Source organism: Stigmatopora nigra, chromosome 19 (assembly GCF_051989575.1).
Source record: "Stigmatopora nigra isolate UIUO_SnigA chromosome 19, RoL_Snig_1.1, whole genome shotgun sequence".
Lineage (NCBI taxonomy): Eukaryota > Metazoa > Chordata > Actinopteri > Syngnathiformes > Syngnathidae > Stigmatopora > Stigmatopora nigra.
Genome location: NC_135526.1, coordinates 4983030 through 5001485, shown reverse-complemented (window position 1 = coordinate 5001485; position 18456 = coordinate 4983030). Strand labels below are relative to the sequence as shown.

The 18456-nt window shown below is 37.0% G+C and overlaps 3 protein-coding genes across 8 annotated transcripts in view; 1 reads left to right on the top strand and 2 right to left on the bottom strand.

The window, feature by feature from the left end:
- The window catches only part of ncor1 (nuclear receptor corepressor 1), a 25171-nt gene extending 13833 nt beyond the window's left edge, over positions 1 to 11338 (bottom strand). For 2 of the 4 annotated variants that reach the window (XM_077741045.1, XM_077741049.1), the window contains exons 1-15: positions 10476 to 10626; positions 9129 to 9313; positions 7540 to 7634; positions 7250 to 7454; positions 6775 to 6960; positions 5976 to 6089; positions 5401 to 5457; positions 5234 to 5286; positions 4893 to 4959; positions 3984 to 4156; positions 3134 to 3224; positions 2804 to 2982; positions 2654 to 2708; positions 2088 to 2222; positions 152 to 282 (exon numbers count right to left, since the gene is read on the bottom strand). In XM_077741045.1, coding sequence (XP_077597171.1) covers positions 152 to 282; positions 2088 to 2222; positions 2654 to 2708; positions 2804 to 2982; positions 3134 to 3224; positions 3984 to 4156; positions 4893 to 4959; positions 5234 to 5286; positions 5401 to 5457; positions 5976 to 6089; positions 6775 to 6960; positions 7250 to 7454; positions 7540 to 7634; positions 9129 to 9239 — 1652 coding nt within the window. In that variant the 5' untranslated portion in view covers positions 9240 to 9313; positions 10476 to 10626. Of the gene's footprint in view, positions 1 to 151; positions 283 to 2087; positions 2223 to 2653; positions 2709 to 2803; positions 2983 to 3133; positions 3225 to 3983; positions 4157 to 4892; positions 4960 to 5233; positions 5287 to 5400; positions 5458 to 5975; positions 6090 to 6774; positions 6961 to 7249; positions 7455 to 7539; positions 7635 to 9128; positions 9314 to 10475; positions 10627 to 11169 lie in introns of those variants that run through there. The other 2 variants (XM_077741046.1, XM_077741047.1) reach the window with 2 other exon arrangements.
- Positions 11130 to 18456, top strand: pigl (phosphatidylinositol glycan anchor biosynthesis, class L). 2 transcript variants are annotated; one of them, XM_077741064.1, is made up of 8 exons: positions 11130 to 11410; positions 11695 to 11794; positions 13783 to 13873; positions 14234 to 14301; positions 14811 to 14842; positions 15899 to 16032; positions 16111 to 16242; positions 17955 to 18456. In XM_077741064.1, the coding sequence occupies exons 1-7, from the start codon at positions 11164 to 11166 to the stop codon at positions 16237 to 16239; spliced, it is 801 nt and encodes a 266-aa protein (XP_077597190.1). In that variant the 5' UTR covers positions 11130 to 11163; the 3' UTR covers positions 16240 to 16242; positions 17955 to 18456. The 2 variants fall into 2 exon arrangements, with proteins under 2 accessions (XP_077597190.1, XP_077597189.1); XM_077741063.1 differs by lacking the exon at positions 17955 to 18456 and having other exon boundaries at positions 16111 to 17553.
- On the bottom strand, positions 15838 to 17565 carry cenpv (centromere protein V). 2 transcript variants are annotated; one of them, XM_077741068.1, is made up of 5 exons: positions 17280 to 17562; positions 17104 to 17196; positions 16953 to 17022; positions 16774 to 16888; positions 15838 to 16572 (listed from the first exon to the last, which is right to left on the bottom strand). In XM_077741068.1, exons 2-5 carry the CDS (start codon positions 17193 to 17195, stop codon positions 16433 to 16435), a joined length of 417 nt encoding a protein of 138 aa, XP_077597194.1. In that variant the 5' UTR covers position 17196; positions 17280 to 17562; the 3' UTR covers positions 15838 to 16432. The 2 variants fall into 2 exon arrangements, with proteins under 2 accessions (XP_077597194.1, XP_077597193.1); XM_077741067.1 differs by having other exon boundaries at positions 17104 to 17565.

Sequence of the window (18456 nt, the reverse complement as noted above, 5' to 3'; positions counted from 1 at the left end):
ATTATGTCATTTTTTAACTATGAAAATGAACTATATATTTACATATATACATATAAATATATATTTATGTATCACTTTTATTTTTATGTATTAAATCATGGCTACCATTCTAGTTAACAGACAAACAGAAATGTACTACTTTATAATTCACCTCGAGTCCTCTTTTTCATCTTTCTCTTCCTCATCTTTCTTTTCCTCGTCTTCTTTTTTCTCGGACTTCTCCGATTTCTCCTCTTCGTTTTTATCTTCTGACTTCTCTTCTTGCGAAGGACGTGTGATTTGCTATCAATGGAAAAACAATAGAATTATTTAGCATATTATACAATACGATCGAATTTGCTTAGAATATAATTCTGCCTTCTTGGGGGAACCCATTGAATCAGTATAAATTTCTCGCCCAACTACTGCATATTCGAATTATGCCTCTTTGCAAAGAAGAAAATCTTAACAACATCTGCTGTCAAAAACTTGATGCACTATGTAGTTGTCAGGAATTATTCAAACATTAAAGCCGTATTATTGTCTTTCCTCTCCCTTCATTGTATACTCGTGACCTGGTGGTTTTCCCTATCCTTATTTGTGCGTCATATGAGCAGGGCAGGGATTTGCGTTTCCATCACAACAAAGCTGCTCTTGTCAAGGTGTGTTTTTAACAATTGATGGGCTTGCCTGCAGACAATCTACTGTATTTACAGTATCTATGACTATTTGGCTTGAGTCAGACCAGACACACATATGACTTTGAGACTTTAAAATGACATTTTCAAAGCCATAAAGAGGCATTCTTACTGACGGTTTGTGTGAGAACTTTTTGCTCCCTAATTTGCATGATTCCAGAGAAGGAAAAAAAACAGATTCCTAACTGAGAGTTTGGCTTAATGTATGTGGCGGGGATAGCGTCCAACTTGTACGACGCCATTACCTCTTCACTCATTTCTTGTCAATAATAGTGCGTGTTTTGGCACTTGACAATCCAGAATTTTTTTTTTTTTTGTCGGTTCAAAGACTGAGATGTTCTGACAAAACTTGTTCTTCAGTGGGATGCTGTTTTGGTTGGCTCAGTGAATGCTGGTGTTTATTTTGGAGGCGATATGAGAAGTGTGGCATTCCTGCATTTCTCCAACACTCTCTAAAAAAGGCCTCTGCACAGATGTTCCGAAGAAGAAAAAAGAAAAAAAGGAAACTGTGGTGTTTCAGTATTTTCAAACAAAGCTCTTTTTTAACGAGACTGACTATTTTTCAGTTATGCTGATTCACAACTTCCAGTTTCTTTCATGAAGCATTAAGATGATTTTTCATTCTTACATTGAATATTCCAGAAACATGTTAATCTCTAAATCATTTTCACTTCAAGAGCGTATAATACTACAAAAAATGTGTCTCCAAGCTCACAGTGCAACAGTTATGCATGACAACATGTTACCATGGGCCCTTTCTGGACATTTCCTAGAAAGCCCATCCCAAAAATAGCTACGTAGGAGTCTCAAAAAGCCCAATGATACCTGCCCTGTATTACCAAACACCACCACTCATAAAAAACCAACCCACTCAGGACATAGAAAATGCATTGAGTGTGGATTCTGAGCTAGTAAACATACCTGTATGCTCAATTTTTGCTGATAAAAACCTAATTTGTCTGCTGTGAGTCACAACTTACTGCCTCTAAGTGCCTCCAGTGCTTCCATAGCTGTGGTAACGACAGTAAAAGTGGCGCAAACCAGTGCCTACCCAAGCTCCTAAGAAGGGCTGTCGGACATATTCCGGGAAAGCGTGTCATCATCGGGCTTCTTAAACGGGCCAAAGAATTGCACCATGAACACACTAATCTACGCAGGGTCATTTGAGGTAATCCCTGTCGAGCGGTCCTCTTTGATTGGCACTCACAGCAGCGTGGGAAGTTTTGGGGCCTGAATTTTAGTACAGCATTGTGTTTCATATGAATGGTGGCGACCAGAAAATGGAAAAGGACCAACCGGACGGACGGACTCAATGGATTAGCAACCTGTTTCTTCTCACAGATTCAAAATAACAGCACACACACTAAACGGAACTTCGATTCACTGTATATTAATAGCAATGCCACCTACTATCGGAGGATTCTTTAAATGACATGACATCACCTGGTTTCTTCCCCTCCGTCTACCGTAGTTGCGTCTCACTAGCGTTTTGTAGTTGTGGTTCTTCTTGGTTAGGTAGTAGTACAGGACACAGTCAGCCACACACTGAAATTGAAAGGAAAACAGTCAAAGGATATAGATTTCATACATAAAATATGTACTATATTATAGTATTATCGAATCAGTCATTACTTTTGTCCGACAAACGCGGCTTATGTGAGTAAATACAGTATATTTTTGTAGGAAAATCACTAGAATAAATTTTGTATACATTTTATTTCCATATTATACTATATAAAACACAAAATACTGAAACTAAAGGCTATGTAATTCAAGTATCTCATATTAAGAGCCCCCCAAAAATGCAGCTTATATGTGAGTAAATACGTTATATTTTCGTAGGAAAATGACTAGATCACATTTTATTTACATATTATACGAAATAAAACACATAATACTGAAACTAAAGGCTAAATACTTCAATTATCTCTATTAACAGAGTCACCCCAACCAAAAAAAAAAAAAATGTAGTTCACCTTTCTTTCTAGATAAGAGGCGATCAGACCAAAGTTTTTCGGATGCTGGACAAACCTGCCAAGAGATGCCAGTGTGTCATTGTTAAAAACAACAACAATTTGACCAATGATGAGCATATTGCACTGTTGCCTTAAGCATGAAAAACTCACTTGTCTTTAAAGATCTCTTTTTCATGTTCGGTCCAAACGTTCATGAATTGTCGGGCTTTATACACCTTCATGGGGTCGTCCATCAAGCCGTTCATGTTGATGAACTTTACTCGCCTCTGCTCAGAGTCATACATCATGGGAGGGATGACTGACAGTTGTCTCATCTGTTTTTCGTTATTCTGTGAAGAATGGACATGTGGTAGAAATATTTAAAAAAAATACTAGGTATAAATATAAGTGGAGATTAAGCAGTTTTTTGGTGGGTTTTAATCAAAGAGCCACGGCAGGATGCATTTTAGAGATAATTTGATATTTGTTGACATCACGTACCTCCTGTTCAGAAAGACCGTCAATAATTTCCGAAATCTCATGCTCGCTTCTGGCGATTGTTGCAGAGAGACCCGTTCCTCTTTGGCCAACTCTAGAAAAAGCAGAGTAAAAAAAAAAAAAAAAACATTTTTGATTTTGATCTCTATTTTACATCATATCGACCTTATTACAATCCAAAGAGTACGTTTTGCCTGGGTGACATCATATCTTTGCAAGATGTATTATTATTTTAAGGCTGGACGATACATTTCATGAATTACTTTGAGGTATTTTTGTTGTTTTTTTTCCATCAAAAAAATATTGAATTCTATTAGAAAAAGCTTCTTTTCTTGTGTCTTTATTACTTTGTATTATGGGGCTAACAGCACAAATGGGGGAGAAAGCACGTTTTTTTGGACTCTAAATACATAACTTTTGTTCAACATTTAACTTGTTTTTGCGCTTTCATTGTCTTTTGCTCCAACAAAAATGTTGACAGAAAAAAAACAAAAACATAAATCAAATTAATGTTGTAACAAATCAGGATATTTTGCTGTTGAGCCATATTGCCCAGTTTGTCATTTCTTTTCATTTTTTCTTGTGACTTTCATTGAACTACAAGATGAGCGTTTGTTTTATTCAAAAATGAGAGGGACGTGGCACCCATTAAGCAAATAAAAAATGAATGGCGTATGGTAAAGTATTTTGTACTCCCAAAGCCAATTATGTTCTTTATTCAGTATGAAAACATCTAGAAATAGAAAGTCTGGAGGCAAATAAGTATAGATAGTTCCCTTTGGTAAAAAAAAAAAAAAAAAAAAAAAAAAATGAATACTGTACGGAAATGTAGAGTGAATATATGGGTTATTACCTCTGGAAGCGCTCTTGCTGCTCCCTCTGCTTCCGGATCTCAGGGAATTGCCTTTCATAATACTCCCGCGTTCTGCTCTCCTTGGCTTTGCGCCTGGGGTTGTTCTCCATACGCTCCACCTTTTTCTCCCAAGCTTCCATCAGCTGGTCATAGCGTTGGCAGATCTTCTGTTCCTGATGCAGAGCATAGAAACCAATAAAATACTGCACCAATGTCAGAAACCATATACTATGGCTAATCACTGCCAGCAGAAATTATCATACCCTTGCATATAATGCATCTCTGGACATTACCCAGACAAAATAATATACTGAATTCACAAAAGGGATTTTGCATCTCTGGACATTACCCAGACAAAATAATATACTGAATTCACAATAGGATTTCCCTTTGACATGCGATACAAATGGACATACAATATCAAGGGCTGTGCGCAGTTATATTTAGAAATATGGCATGAAATTGGGAGTGGGAGGACAATGCACCCTCATTTCCACATTTGAACTACTACAGACAAAAACAAATATTTTTCCCCACGGCAGGAAGCCTCCAAATTGCCACAATTGGTTCGAGTCCAAAGCACTGTCAAACAACTAGAAAGAAGTGTTATTTTCTTAAATATTAGAAACAACAGCGGAAATATGTTCCATGTTATGGGATTCTGTTATAATTGCCATAATTACAATTTACGGACCACAAGAAAACACATTGCATGTAAACAATTTCAGTACTGTCGAGTGAAGTTTGCCATTAAAGATGACTGAATCGTTCCTTATAGTTTAAACAAAGTTCCAGCAAAACAAATGAAAATGCAAAATGGATTTGTATTGAAAAAAACTTCTTTTTTTTTTTTTTTTTTTTTTTTACCAGTCACGGAGCTAAAATCATAAATAAGAGAGAAACACTTACCCTTTGTTTCCGAGCATGATTCCTTCTCTTAAAAAACAGTATCAGCTTCTTCCTCATGACTTGGTTGCTATGGAGAAAACAACACGATTTTTTTGGTTTAATAGTGTAGAAATGCAATGTTAATTTGTATATATTGTTTTTCTACATCGTTAGTGGCTAATTGAATTATATCATTTAGTTGACTTTTCTCTATTCAATCAGGTGACTAGACAAATCTGATTGCGCCAAATGGTCACACGAGTTTTATCATAATGAGGTCAACACGTTCGTTATTTGTTTACGTGCATAGAGAATATTCTTAAGAATTCAAAGGCTTGTGGTGTATGACGGTCAATACTCACGTTTTAATGTTGTCATGGTACACTTTTGTGTCTGATGGTTGATTGTACAGAGGCTGGAAACAGGGGAGAATGTTATTATTAAAGACTCCTGTGCAGTCATTTTAATTTTTCAAGTCATACTGAGCAAAAAAATTGAAAAAAGTAGTATATATCATTCTATCCCATACCAGTTCAACCTTGGGGCCAAGTCCTTCCAGTATTTTATGGGCCTCTTCAGCCTTTTTCTAGAGGATTGAGAGGGTAAAACAACATTATATAAGGAAAGATAATTAAATACAGTGAACACAGGTTTTGAAAGAATCATTATTTTTTTACTGCAGATGAGAAAATATATAATTAGAAGCAGATTATATATGTTGCATTCTAGCTTCTGACATTTTTTGAATGTTTACTTTGACAAAAAAAGATGCACTCTAATTAGAGTTAGCCTCTTAATGACATTTTATATTTGATTTCAGCATAAAGATAGAAGATTCTATCACTCAATCAAGGTTTTGGTTGATAAAAATACATTGATTTGTCTGTCAGTTGTAAGTCAAAAATAACCAGTGCACTTCATTTAAAAAATATATATTAAAAAAAAACAATTAAAAAAAACAATGAATAACAAAAATGACCTCAAAGCTTACAAAAAGTCGTTTTTTTAAATTTTTTTGGTCTATAGCATCAAGATATTGATTGCTAAAATGGTGCATTAATGCTTGTTGCGAATACGTCTCACTAATCAAAACGGACAACTCACCCTATTCTCATCATAAATGATTTGGACGATGCTGCGGTGCTTGTGTTCCACTGGGGGAGGGGTCACTGGCTTTTCTGGCTCAACTGGTTTTGCAGCTTCCTCCTCCAGTTGTTGCTAGGAAACAACATTTTTTTTGTTGTTGTAAAAAAAATCATGTTAAGAAAAGTACACACAAGTTAAAACCCACACAAGTGAGTGAGTGAGTTCCCGTAATCCATTCAGGACGCAATTGTCGATAATTTTCCATCTGTCCTGTTGTGATATGATTTTAACCTCAGATAAAAGGAAAACATGAGGGTGAAATCCGATTACTCTCACAAGGGGGATTCAAGTATGAGATACAAAAAAAAAAAACTCAAACAAAGGTTCACTGAGGTCATGTTGCTGACTTTCCAACTCCAGACAAGTTGAACTAGGAATGTTTGGTTGGTCAACATACTAAAGGTTATGTACACCAGCAGGTTAAGATTAGGAGTTCCTGAAATGCATTGACTAAATAAATCCCTGAAAAAATTGAGGAAATGCACTCCTAAAATGTATTCGTCTGCAGTCCAGCTACTAATCATACATTCCCATCTGATGAGGAAGAATTCCAAAACAAATAACCCGACTAAACAGAGACAAACTGAATAAATACTAACAGGGAGACTGAAAAACATTCAAAAAAATTAAGAAACTAAACCATTTTCTGCTTACATTCTTATTGAGGAATGAATACACATTGGTTCCCCCCAAATGATAAAACTGTTGTTATGGGTTGCAGTTTAAAATCCAATAAAGACAAAAATGGACAACTAACTTGCTTTTTCTTCAGTTTGAAAATCTGCTGCTCCACTTTAGCAATCTCTCTATCCACACGGTCCATACTCTGAATCAACTCTTCCTTGGATAGCTTGGAAGGCGACGTGTCGTGGTCTTCGCCAAGGTGCAACGTTGGTCCTCCTCCCGGGGAAGAACATTCCACTTTTACAGTAAACGGCGACTCCTGAAGAAAAATTACAATTTAAAAAAAATCCATAAAGCTATAGCACACTACTGCAGGGTTATAACTGACAGACAAACAAGAGCATTTGACTAAACTGATAAGGACTAGCAACAGATTGTGACCATACATAAAAAAATAGGACCAATACATAACTTTGTGTAGCTCTAAAAGCATTGAATCAATAACCAAAAAATACCCATTGAGCAATCAATAACCGAAAACCAAGAAAAAATACCCATTGAGAAAAATCTACATTTCATTACATTTGGTGTCTAAAAGGAGAAGCAACCTTTTTAACTTCCACAGCAGCTCTGAGGCTATCCTGCAGGGTATGGTGCATGGCCAGGGGAACACCCCCAGCAGAAGAAGTGCGGGTGATGTGGGCCTCAGCCATAGACTCCACGCGTGGGCGCTTGGTCTCCAGTGCTTCATGTTCAGCCTGAGTAGTGATGGAGTGGAACTGGTGTTCGTAACCATGCCGCCTCTCTGGAGGCCTGTTAAACAAAACATTTTTTTTTTTTAAAAGCAAGTGCATGAATGCTTTACTGATTTAACAGGGAATCTTTTGGCGGAAGCTACCTTTCAGTCCCGGGATGGAATTCAGAAAGTAAAGATGGTCGTCTTCGACCCTGTGGATCCTGGATGTGAGACCGATAATCCGGCACAGTGAAATCCTGAAATCAACACGGGACGACATTTTAACGTAACGGGAACCTTTTTGATGAAGAGAGCCACAAACAATTCATATTTTTAATGGTATTCCTTGGGAGCCAAACTCGGAATTTAAAAGTCAAAATACATGTAAATGGGTACCTTTTTCTTTTTTTTTTTTTTTGTAATTTCACCAATTTTAAAGTGAAAAATACGCAATACTTTGACAAAATTCTTATGCATTTGCCAATCAATGATAATATGCATTCCAGCAGAGTCTAATGCAAAAAAAGAACCCAAAACATGATCATTTAAATCCTAGTAGAAATGGATTTCAATGGCAGTGAAGGAATGAGTCCAGACAAAACTTTTGAATGGTGTCCAATGAGGAAGACGCTGCATTTAAGGGCTGTTGCAACAATTTTTCAAGATCTGAAGAACAACAGGAGACAGTTATGATCAAGCTGCACAGATGTGGCCGATGTGGTCAGAGAGAGAGGAGCCAAATTCAGGCACGTCCCATCATTTTGTGGAGACAACAATTATAAGAGGAAATTAAACAGTACAGCCTGGCCTAAATTTCATAAACCACATCTCCTACAACAAAAAAAGATTCAAGTGATTAAAATACATCGGAAGTAGATGGGGGGGAAACCATGACAATAACAGAGTATTCTGAAAATTCTGAATATATATGGGTGGCATAAGGATCAAAGTCTGATGATTTGCAGCATGGCGGAAGTGTTAATTATTTGCCATTTTTTATCCTAAATAATTAACTGAAAACAACATTGAAGCGTTATCAGCATGCCCTGCCCTCAACTACAAAAACCCGAACAAACAAAGGCAGTAACAGGAAATATTACCAAACTCTTGTTTTGCTACAGATGTAAAGCAAACAATACAAATGCCCAGAAATGAACCACTGAAACTTTCCGTGAAACAAATGTACTAGGAAACCAGGCCACCAAAGTATCTGGGACACACTGTTCTATACTAGTCTTATTTAAACAAACATAAAAATATCACATAGGTAGTACAACTACTGCATTTTATGGACTATAAGTCACACTTGGAAGTGACACTCATGTCCTTCTTGTGTTTTTTTTCTTTCTTTCTCTATCTCTGACAGCCTGTTATGCTGCAGTTTTTTAAGCTATAATTATCTTAAAAACAGTTAACAGATGGTTATCTTGACAGTTGTTCTCCATTTTGTAATTGTTACTTTATCTTATGTTTCTTCTTAGTTTCTGCTAAAATAAAAAAAGCAATTTATAGAACCCAAATTCTGTATATGACAAAATTAAATAAACTGAACCATTAAAAAAAATTACAGATGTTTGCACAGAATTAAAAACTCTACGACTAAGATTTAGGGTCAAAATATTTTTTGTTGCCGGGTAGATTACAGGTATGATTTCCTTGGGACAATATGTTGGTGATGGCAACTAAATATTTAACACATTTATCCATCAGATTTATCAACCGGCGTGTTTTTGATGAACCCGTAGTCTTACCTGGTGGTGTCGCGTGCCGCTGAATGTGTACTGGACAGAATGGGATGGATATCGGCTCTGCTCCGTGCTAAAGCTTCCCTGGTTAGGGGGGTAGCCAGAGCTGCTAGACATTCTGACTCAGTGCAAGTGGGCCGCTTCTACTTCACGAAAGGCTGCACTACACCATGTTGCAGGATACAAACCACCTTTCGTGAGAGAGAGAAAAGGTCACCTTTAGATGTTTAAACAAAGATTTATTGACAAGAGCAATGCAATGAGTGAATTGAATGTACTTATACAAATACAAATGTAATGTCTGAAAGCCGATTCAAGCTATATATTATTTTTGGACAATTTTAAACTATTTTTGCTTGGGAATTATGCATGTTATCTTCAAGTGCATTTCACAACAAATAGCACAGGGGGAAAAATGTTAGTACACACTGTATACAACAGCCTTTATGTGGGTGGAAAGAACAGACCATGCTAAATGAATTAAATCCAGTTGATAGATTGAATTTATTTTACAGGATAATGTATGTCGAATATCGGCCTATCCTTCACAGATTACATACTAATTATAGGGCGAGGCGATACACCGATTTTGATACAATTTGATTTTTTTTTAATTGGAGATGAATAAGAAAATAAATGACGAGTTCTTGCAAAAAAATAAAGAAATCTCTTATTCAATAGGTCAATTATTTTGTTTGTTTGTTTGTTATTACTATGTATTTGGGGCTGACAGCACAAACAGGGAGAGAGAAATGGACTAGGACATTTTGTTAAAGTAAAACAAAGGAGAAAAAAGTGGTAATATTATGATTGATCTGACACATTTTTTAATCAGTTCTGAAGGAGCTTAATCTCATGTAATGGTTGGTAAGATGCTTTAGCCCTCACTTCGCAGTGAGAATAGGGTAAATGCTTTTGATCGCTTTTAACGTCCACACGATCCAAACCACAGGAGAAATGCTTTGAATATGACTTACAGTAAAACCCCAATGGATCTTGTTTATGATCCTCTACTTTAGTGATAATACTCATTTATTTTACAGCAGTACTAGTTGTCGCCTATTGGGAGGATGGCCCATCTGACACACTACAAGAATTTCGTATGGATCAAAACCCACAATCATAAAGATCCAACAATCACATGCGACTGCAGCACTTGGAATACAAAAGTACGATGTTAAATATGTTGTTGTTGTCGATAGCAAGCCAACTTGCCCGTATTTCACCTTTGAATTCACAACCACGTCGCCATCTTGCACAGCAGATTTTCATCGTATCAATAGCAGTGAATAGGATAACCCTGCGCATTGTGCAATGCCGATTTTATTTTTTTTTAAAAAGATATGCCCTCACCTCATATTTGGAAAGTTTGCCGAAGAATCGAACAGTGACTGATGCAGGGAAAGTGTGCAATTGTGTAGTAGAAATCTGCGCGTAACGGGCAGTAGACGACTGAGTCGACTAGGCTACGCCGCATTTGTCGCTTTATGTCCTTACAGGTTAACGTATTGTACACTTGTTTGGTTAGGATATGCAAATTTAATGCCAGTTCATATTATATAAAAAGCATACTTAATTGTTAATTGCATTCCATTAAATGTTTTTAAAATGTGATCATCTTATTGTGTGTTAAGAGTTTTAATTTATCACCACTTGTATTTATGTATCTGCAAGGACAAAGCCGTGTGCTAGCTAAATCTTCCCCCAAACAATACAATGTTTTTGTTTGCAATTATTTCTACAGTCTTGTGGAAAAAACATTTACCCCCCAAAACCTTGTTTTTATTTTAAATTTAAAACTATCCCCTATTCTGATGATCGCTTAGATTATTCCTGCTATGTTTAAATGTATAAAAGTTATCAAGCCAAAATCGACGTATTTCTTTAATGAGAAAACATTATAAAATATCATCAGTTATCATTAAACTCATGTTTGAGCATTTCTACAAAGAAATTGGACGATCCCCACGCAGTTTAATTGTGGAACTAATTATGCCATGCTTGTTCAATTACGGTTTGTTGATAGGGACGGTCAAAAATAATGTACCTGTGGTTAGTTGTCATCGTTGTTTTGGCTTATGTCGGTTGTTTAAAATACATTTATTGTCGACACCGCCGATCGTTAAAACATCAAATTAATGTTTTGCTCAGTTTGCAAGATTATGAGGCTGATGTAAAATGTCTGGTTGTAACTGCGCATCCGGATGATGAATGCATGTTCTTTGGACCAACGATCATACGACTTGTTGAATGCAATGTCCTGGTACATTTGCTTTGTTTATCAGAAGGTACGGTGACCTATTTCTTGTTCTTTGAAGTCTGCTTTATGATGAATTTGAGACAATAAAAGCACCGCGAACATAAGTGACATAGAAGAAAATACATTTAAAAATGGACAAAACTTTCATTTCTATTTTGAAAAAAGATCGAGGTGCTTCTGTTTAGGATGCTTAGTACTATTATAGTTATATGTTGTTGTGTGTGTTTACATGAAATACAGATGTGGTTTCATTAGGAAAAGAAACTGTAAATAAATCTGCTCTTGACTTGTTGTATGTCAATTTTCTTTCAGGTAACTACTACAATCAAGGTGCTCTACGTAGAAAAGAACTTTTAAACAGCTGTGCTAAATTAGGGATACCATCATCCAGAGTTACCACACTAGACCACAAGTAAGCAGGATGCACATTCCAGATCCGGAAATAATACAATAATCCATTTGTGATGTTAAATGGTCTATTATTTTGATTTTTTTCTTAATATGACCAAAATATGTACTGTAGGGTGTGCAAATTAATTTGGATAGCATCACTATGAAATTAAGCAGATAAAATCAGTCTTCTTTATATTATATACTATTCCTATTGTATTATTTCTATTTAAAAAAAAAATACAATTCAGGCATTATATAATACTAAAACCTAATAATAACTGCTCAAACTATTTTCCCGGAATATTTTATGTAGTAACTAGATACTCAATTATGTATTTGCAAAAAAACAAAAAACAAGAATAACAACCAAAAATTAACAGCTTTGCTATTAACTCTTTCAGTGCCATTGTCAATGATAGACGTCCAATCTTTGCTCTCTAGAGCCACTCATCTTGCTCCTAGTTTGAATCAATAGTTCACTAGATAAACAGAAGTTTAGCCAGTAAGTAGGGACTACCAAAAAAAGTCAGATGACATGTAAATCCAGTTTGAAAATGGGATTTTCCCATTTCTGCTGATGAATAGGACAGCTGTGTTGACAGTATTTGGGGCCCCGGCGCATTTTGTGGCCATTGTGATCAAGCTGGATCAAAACACGCTCTGCTGCCTCCACCCAAGCGCGCGCTCGCAGTGGCCTGACCTCGGTCTGCTCCCAGCAATTGATTAGAACTGCTCACTGCACAAATCTAACAGTGTCGTCTCTCATCAGGCCCCAACCAGACCTCGGTTCGCTATTCCAAACTGACTTTTAGGCCTCCATTTGATGGCCTGTGTTTAAATACGATGACACATATTTTGAAAATTTTAATGGAACATTTACCAGTTGAAAAAGGGTCAAATGAAGTTCACCTGTAATAACTTGTGTAGATTCATCCTGAAATTTGACTTAATTGCACAGTAGCATTGTTTAGTATACATTTTGATCTGTATTATTTATTGTTTTTTATTTTTGTAAATGCATTTCAGTAGACTGTAACTGAGTGTACTGGAGCCTTGTATTTTCCAAAGGCCAATGGTTAATATGACCAGACTAAACAAGACCTGTGTAACACACAGACACAAACAACCCCAATATACACACATACACACACACACACACACACTAACACAATCTTTTCACTGGGCTAAAGTTCAGCAACTGCGAGCAATTAGCTATCCACATGCATAGCAACAAGTGCTCGATGCTGAGGTTATTTTAGGACATTTTGCCGTGTTGCCATGGCGACCCCAACACTCCGTCTGCCTGGAGAGAGGTCAGGTGTCTTGTGTTTGTGTCTAAGATAACAACTTAATAAATGCTAGAGTGAAATGAGTTCACTATGTTCACTAGAAAACAATCAAATGGCACTTTTCGCAGAACTGGGTGGCGGGGGTGAAGCCCAATCCAGGAAAAAAAACATAAAATGTTCAACCACAAGCATTTACGAGTGAAAAACAGGCCGCCGTCTGCAGGTTGGCCAATTTCTGACAAGCCTACAATTTTAACTGGTGGCCTTCCTAGCCAGTTCTCTCAGTTCCATCAAAAGATCAAATGATGAGCAGCCAAACTAAAGCATGACCTCTCCTCCCCCGTCGTGCAGGCGACCCCTGCACACCACCTCACAGGCACCCAATAGATTTGTGACCTAATCCATCACTTCCCACTACTTGCCTAACGGTCCCTACTCATTGTTTGCGACAAAAGGAAAGGCAATGAGAGCTGACGTGAACTCACGGCCACCCCTGCTCCACGCACGTACACATATCCCAGGGAGCAATATCCATTAATATGAAGTCAACACAATAGATGGGGCTAGCATTTTGGGCTCTCCACCTTTTTAACATTCTCACATTTTCTCACTCTTGTTGTCAATTCATCTTTGTCACTTCTATGAGGCCTCACAACCAATGTTCCCTCTAATTTTTTTGTTGATCCGGACAGAAAAAGTGCTTTTCTTTACCTTACAGGGACTTTCCAGATGACCCCAAAGCAGAATGGAGGGTCTCCCTGCTGGCCCCTGTAATAGCGAAGCACTTGAGAGGCCACTCTTTCAACATGGTATGTACTACAAATCAGGTCATAGAGTTCCTTTTATGTTTTCTGTGTGGTAACTTGTGCTAAGCCTGGGTGGGCAATAACTCTTTGTTTTTTTAATGTTTTTTTTATTGTGGATCATTAAAAAGAACCATTTTTTGCCAAAAAGAAAATCTGGTAACCAGTTATTCAATAGATTATTCCATGAAAGTAATGTGTGTAGTTTTTACTTTGTATAAAGGCTGACAGCACAAATAGAGAGAAAAAAAAAAGATACTATGAGAGAGTTTTTTGCACTTTATTGAGGTTATTTTGGTCAATGTGCAGTATAAAGAGCCATTTCATGACCATATATTATTATTTCTAATGAATTTGTTGTTTCAGATGGTGACTTTTGATGGTAGAGGGGTCAGTTGCCATAGCAATCACATCGCTATCTATAAAGCCGTTAGGTAGGTTGAATCGCATCTACGTCAATCATTAAATAACATTTTATCTTCCACCGTTTTAGTCAAGAACTTTACCTCACAAATACTTTTCAATTTTTTTTTAATGATACTTGCATTATACGACTAACAGAGTCCTAGAGAAAAGCCATAAATCCTGACAGCAAAGTGGTGAAGTGGGAGGGCAACTTTGGTCTGGAAGTCTAACCAAAACAAGCTTTTCTCCTGGCGGGAACATACATTTTTATCTTCGAACTGAACTGGAGCAAAAGGCCAGTCTTGGTCACAAATCTTTCACTTATGATTATATGGTTTTCCATTTGACTTCAGATCTCATCTAACATAAATTGCAACATCCTCAAAATGCAGCCTTTGGTCCAAAAAGTTTTATCATCAAAGTATAGCATCTCTAATATTGAATCCAGACAAATTTAAGGTGCTAATATTTATCTAATAAAAGCCCCATGCTTTTGATTTTTTCCATTTAATCAACTGTTCTTTTTCTCCATCTATAGACACCTGGCTTCCACTGACCGACTCCCAAATGGTAACATTATAGTATTTTATCCTTATTTTTCCACCTGCTACAACATAGGCAAGTCAAAATACCTTGTACCACATCTTTTTAATTTTATTAACTTCAAATGTTTGGGCCTGATGCCATTCTTTTGAGGTAAAATCTTTTTTTTAATGTGTGTTAATATATAGCGCCCTCTTGTGAATATCCTTCACTTGTAGACGTCTGTAAACGTTACCAGATGATGTGGTCAGATCTTTTTTTTGGACTTTGCACTTTTCATCCACAAGCTCATTCAAGTTGCTTCACCTCTGCAATTTCCTTCCAGATTTTGGTGACCCATTTTCCAAGAATCATTGAATATGTCATCATGTCAAGAAAGCCATTGTAAAAGCACCAAAGTATTGCAAATATAGCAATTTAATATAATAGTACTAGGCCTTTGAGATCTTTATAGGCCAATGTGAACATTAGTGAGTTGATTTTGATCCTCTATTACATTTAATTCTTAACCACTGAGGCTTTGTCAAACATGGAATCACTAAGAAAGAAAGAAATAGAGCAAATGCGTCATCAGTCATGCTCAAACAGGTTTTTACAGTTCTGGATACTAGTTGGCTGAGTGGCACGTTATTCATTGCTCTGGCCTGTTGGGGGAATTAGCCTCAACGTGATTGCTAAGCCTCCTCACGTGGCTGTACTCTAAGTTATCTTCACACAGAGATTTAAGCTTTTCTAGCCCGTGTTTGCTGCCAGGATACAACTTATTTTGCTGTTACATTTTTTTTTTTGGGTGCGGTCAACCTAAAGCCAGGAAAGAATTTTTTGATATTTCGTCAAAATTCCTAAAGTGGTCCAAAATGGTCTTTTTCCCCTCCAAATAATTTTTTTTTTTTTACAAAAGAGATGTAAATAAAGTGTGCAATACTCAACATTTTCCCTATCTGTGATGTAAGCCTGTGTTGAAGCAATGGTGCTTTTGCTTCAATTTTTGCAACATGCCAGAATGCTCCAAATCTTCTTCATTTCTAATAATCATCTCCAGCTGTAACATGAACCTAAAAACGGTCTCTTCCTGTTCCCCAGACTGCCGCTTGTTCTCCCTAGTGTCTGTCGGACTGCTCAGGAAATATGTTTCCTTCCTGGAACTTCCTTTCAGCTGCCTGCTTCCGTCATCCCTCTGCTGCATGATAGGCCCAAAGGGCTACCAGCAATGCAAAGTAAGCCTTTATTTACTATACCACTTAGAAATTTACAAGCAAAAACATTTTTTTGCATCTAAATATTCATCTTTTCAGGCCGCCATGCTTTGTCATCGCACTCAACTGGTATGGTTTCGCTATCTGTACATCACCTTTTCACGCTATATGTTCATCAACACGTTCCAGATCATTTCTACGGGGCCAAAAATGGAGAAAATTTATTAAAAGGTGACTAAAATATTTTAATTCTAGCCATTTGTGAGTATACTTTAAAATATGCAATATACGCCATTAACATTGTACACTCCACATAAAGCCTTAATAAGCAAATGTGTTATGTTTGGTCAATATTGTTTACAAAAAAAAGGTCTGTTTTTCTACTGCAAACCAACTATTTGATTTGAAGACAACAGTTGATTTATTTTGTCTCCCGGGTGTCTTTTGACATTTCTCGGATGGTCTTGTGTGCTTGCATGCTTTCTTCCCATTTGTCTCCCAAAAATGTCTCCACTGTGATACTTTGCACTGTGCCTGGATCCAGACAATGTGGTGCAATGCCTGTGAATAGATAAAAGGTTTTTGAGATAAATTTCAACAAAAACTACTTTTTTCGCCCAGTTATATCAAGTGTGTTTACTACTGTTGGACTAAAATACATTCACAGTCTGGTTCTTTTTTGGTGTTGACACCACAGGCAAAATATGTTTACAACACAAGGTCATGTGAGAATTCTGTGTGTAAGCAGATCTCACCACATACCATATCCATCGGGGTTGGAACGTGGTGTGTAGAAACTCTGAACGCCGCATTGCTTACAAAAAGTGTGTTTGGCAATGTGAGTGTTGAATGTATATGTGGTCAGATAATCGTCACCCTAGAAAAGAAGAGACAAGCTAAAAATAATCCTTTAAAACTTGTATTTTTAGGAGACTTATTACCTGTACAAGTGTAAAGTTGGACTTGGGGACAATGAAATGTCGGTTTTGTTTTTTTGTACAAACACTACAGCTTCAAATGACAGTGTAAAAAAAAACAAAGAAAATTGTCAGGTGCTGAATTGTGATCTTAAAACACAATGATTAGCCATACTTGCAATCAAAAACATGGAGGTTTGGGGAGCTCCAGACTTCAAATCTAACTGCTCCACAATGGCAACCGCCCGAATGCTTCACAAGATCCATTCTGTAACAACAGGAAATAGTCGCAGTGAAAATCATTGTTCCTTTTAAGCGTGACGTTAGAAATTGTGATTATAATCAGCCAACCTCAGGAAGTTCTAGAAAAACTGAACAGACTTGTCCGTTGTGAAACTGGGCGTGGACATAAATGCTCCTCCAAGTTACAAATTTAAATGGGATGACCTCAAAGATATTGTTGTCCACCTCTTTGAGTGCAGTTATTCACGTGATAAAGTAGTTCAAGTGCAAGGTGCACATACATCTTTTCCAGAATGCTTTTTAAGGGCCCCAGTAGGTAATTATTTCCAGGCATGAGGGAGGACAAAGTACAGTGGACTTACACAAACACATTCCTCTAGGTTTGAACTCGTTTATCCTGACACACGGCTCTGTGTTAGGAAATTCTGACGTTGCACATCACGGGTTGGGTGTCACATGACATGTTGCTCAAAGTTATGTAGTGACCCAAATACGTGAATATGAGCTGTGTCATATCATAAAAGGGTCCATAACTAAGCTTGCCACGTGGTCTCACCCATATCTAAGCATTTGAAAAGGTAATTTATAGTTAATTTATCACTTTATGTGGCAAAATGAAGGTCAGAGTTTGACCTTTATCCTTACATGAGAGTTTATTGGATCTATAAAGCTATGTTGTGATTATTTATTGTCATTTTCAGATAAAAATGTTTTATATTACTTATCTTTTGGGTTGTGGGTGAATTTGTGCCAATGAATGGATTTATTGTTTTTGTGTTACAGGGTTTCATGCCCACATTTGGCATTTTGGAAGGACTTGTGCTGATATGAAACCAAGTAAAAGTGACACCCCATATCTCGTGGCCTAAAATAATTCCAACTGCTGTTGTAACAGATGGTAGCATATGTGCCAGTCACGTTTCGACACACAGCAGACGTTCAACTCATTGACATCCACTATTTTAACAGCCAGAGCTGCCATCCTCCCAGTTAAATTCGATTGGACGGCTATCACCGTCAATGGCAAAGTAAGGTGATCACTCAATGCCAATCTTCCCAGTTCAAATCATAATAAACTTTAATTCATTGTTTAATGTACATTAATACAGTTTAAACTACGCATAGACAAAATGACAGTCATGAGTCATGCGAGACTTCCAATTAATCAAAACATTGAATAATGTTTTTCCATCCTGTTGGTTCTTGTTTGTTATTTAGCCTCCGGCATTCGGGTCACTTACTGCTCAGTAACCAATGACAAATCAAACAAACAATCCTTCCATCC

What these genes read in the sequence shown, in the direction of transcription:
- cenpv (XM_077741067.1), bottom strand. Translation starts at nt 17,231, where the DNA reads ATGATTTTCACTGCGACTATTTCCTGTTGTTACAGAATGGATCTTGTG. An exon ending in CTCCATGTTTTTGATTGCAA is followed by an intron (nt 17,023 to 17,103) that starts GTATGGCTAATC and finishes TGTCATTTGAAG; the next exon opens with CTGTAGTGTTTGTACAAAAA. An exon ending in TTCCAACCCCGATGGATATG is followed by an intron (nt 16,573 to 16,773) that starts GTATGTGGTGAG and finishes ATCTATTCACAG; the next exon opens with GCATTGCACCACATTGTCTG.
- pigl (XM_077741064.1), top strand. Translation starts at nt 11,164, where the DNA reads ATGTACCTGTGGTTAGTTGTCATCGTTGTTTTGGCTTATGTCGGTTGT. An exon ending in TTTGCTTTGTTTATCAGAAG is followed by an intron (nt 11,411 to 11,694) that starts GTACGGTGACCT and finishes ATTTTCTTTCAG; the next exon opens with GTAACTACTACAATCAAGGT. An exon ending in GAGGCCACTCTTTCAACATG is followed by an intron (nt 13,874 to 14,233) that starts GTATGTACTACA and finishes TTGTTGTTTCAG; the next exon opens with ATGGTGACTTTTGATGGTAG.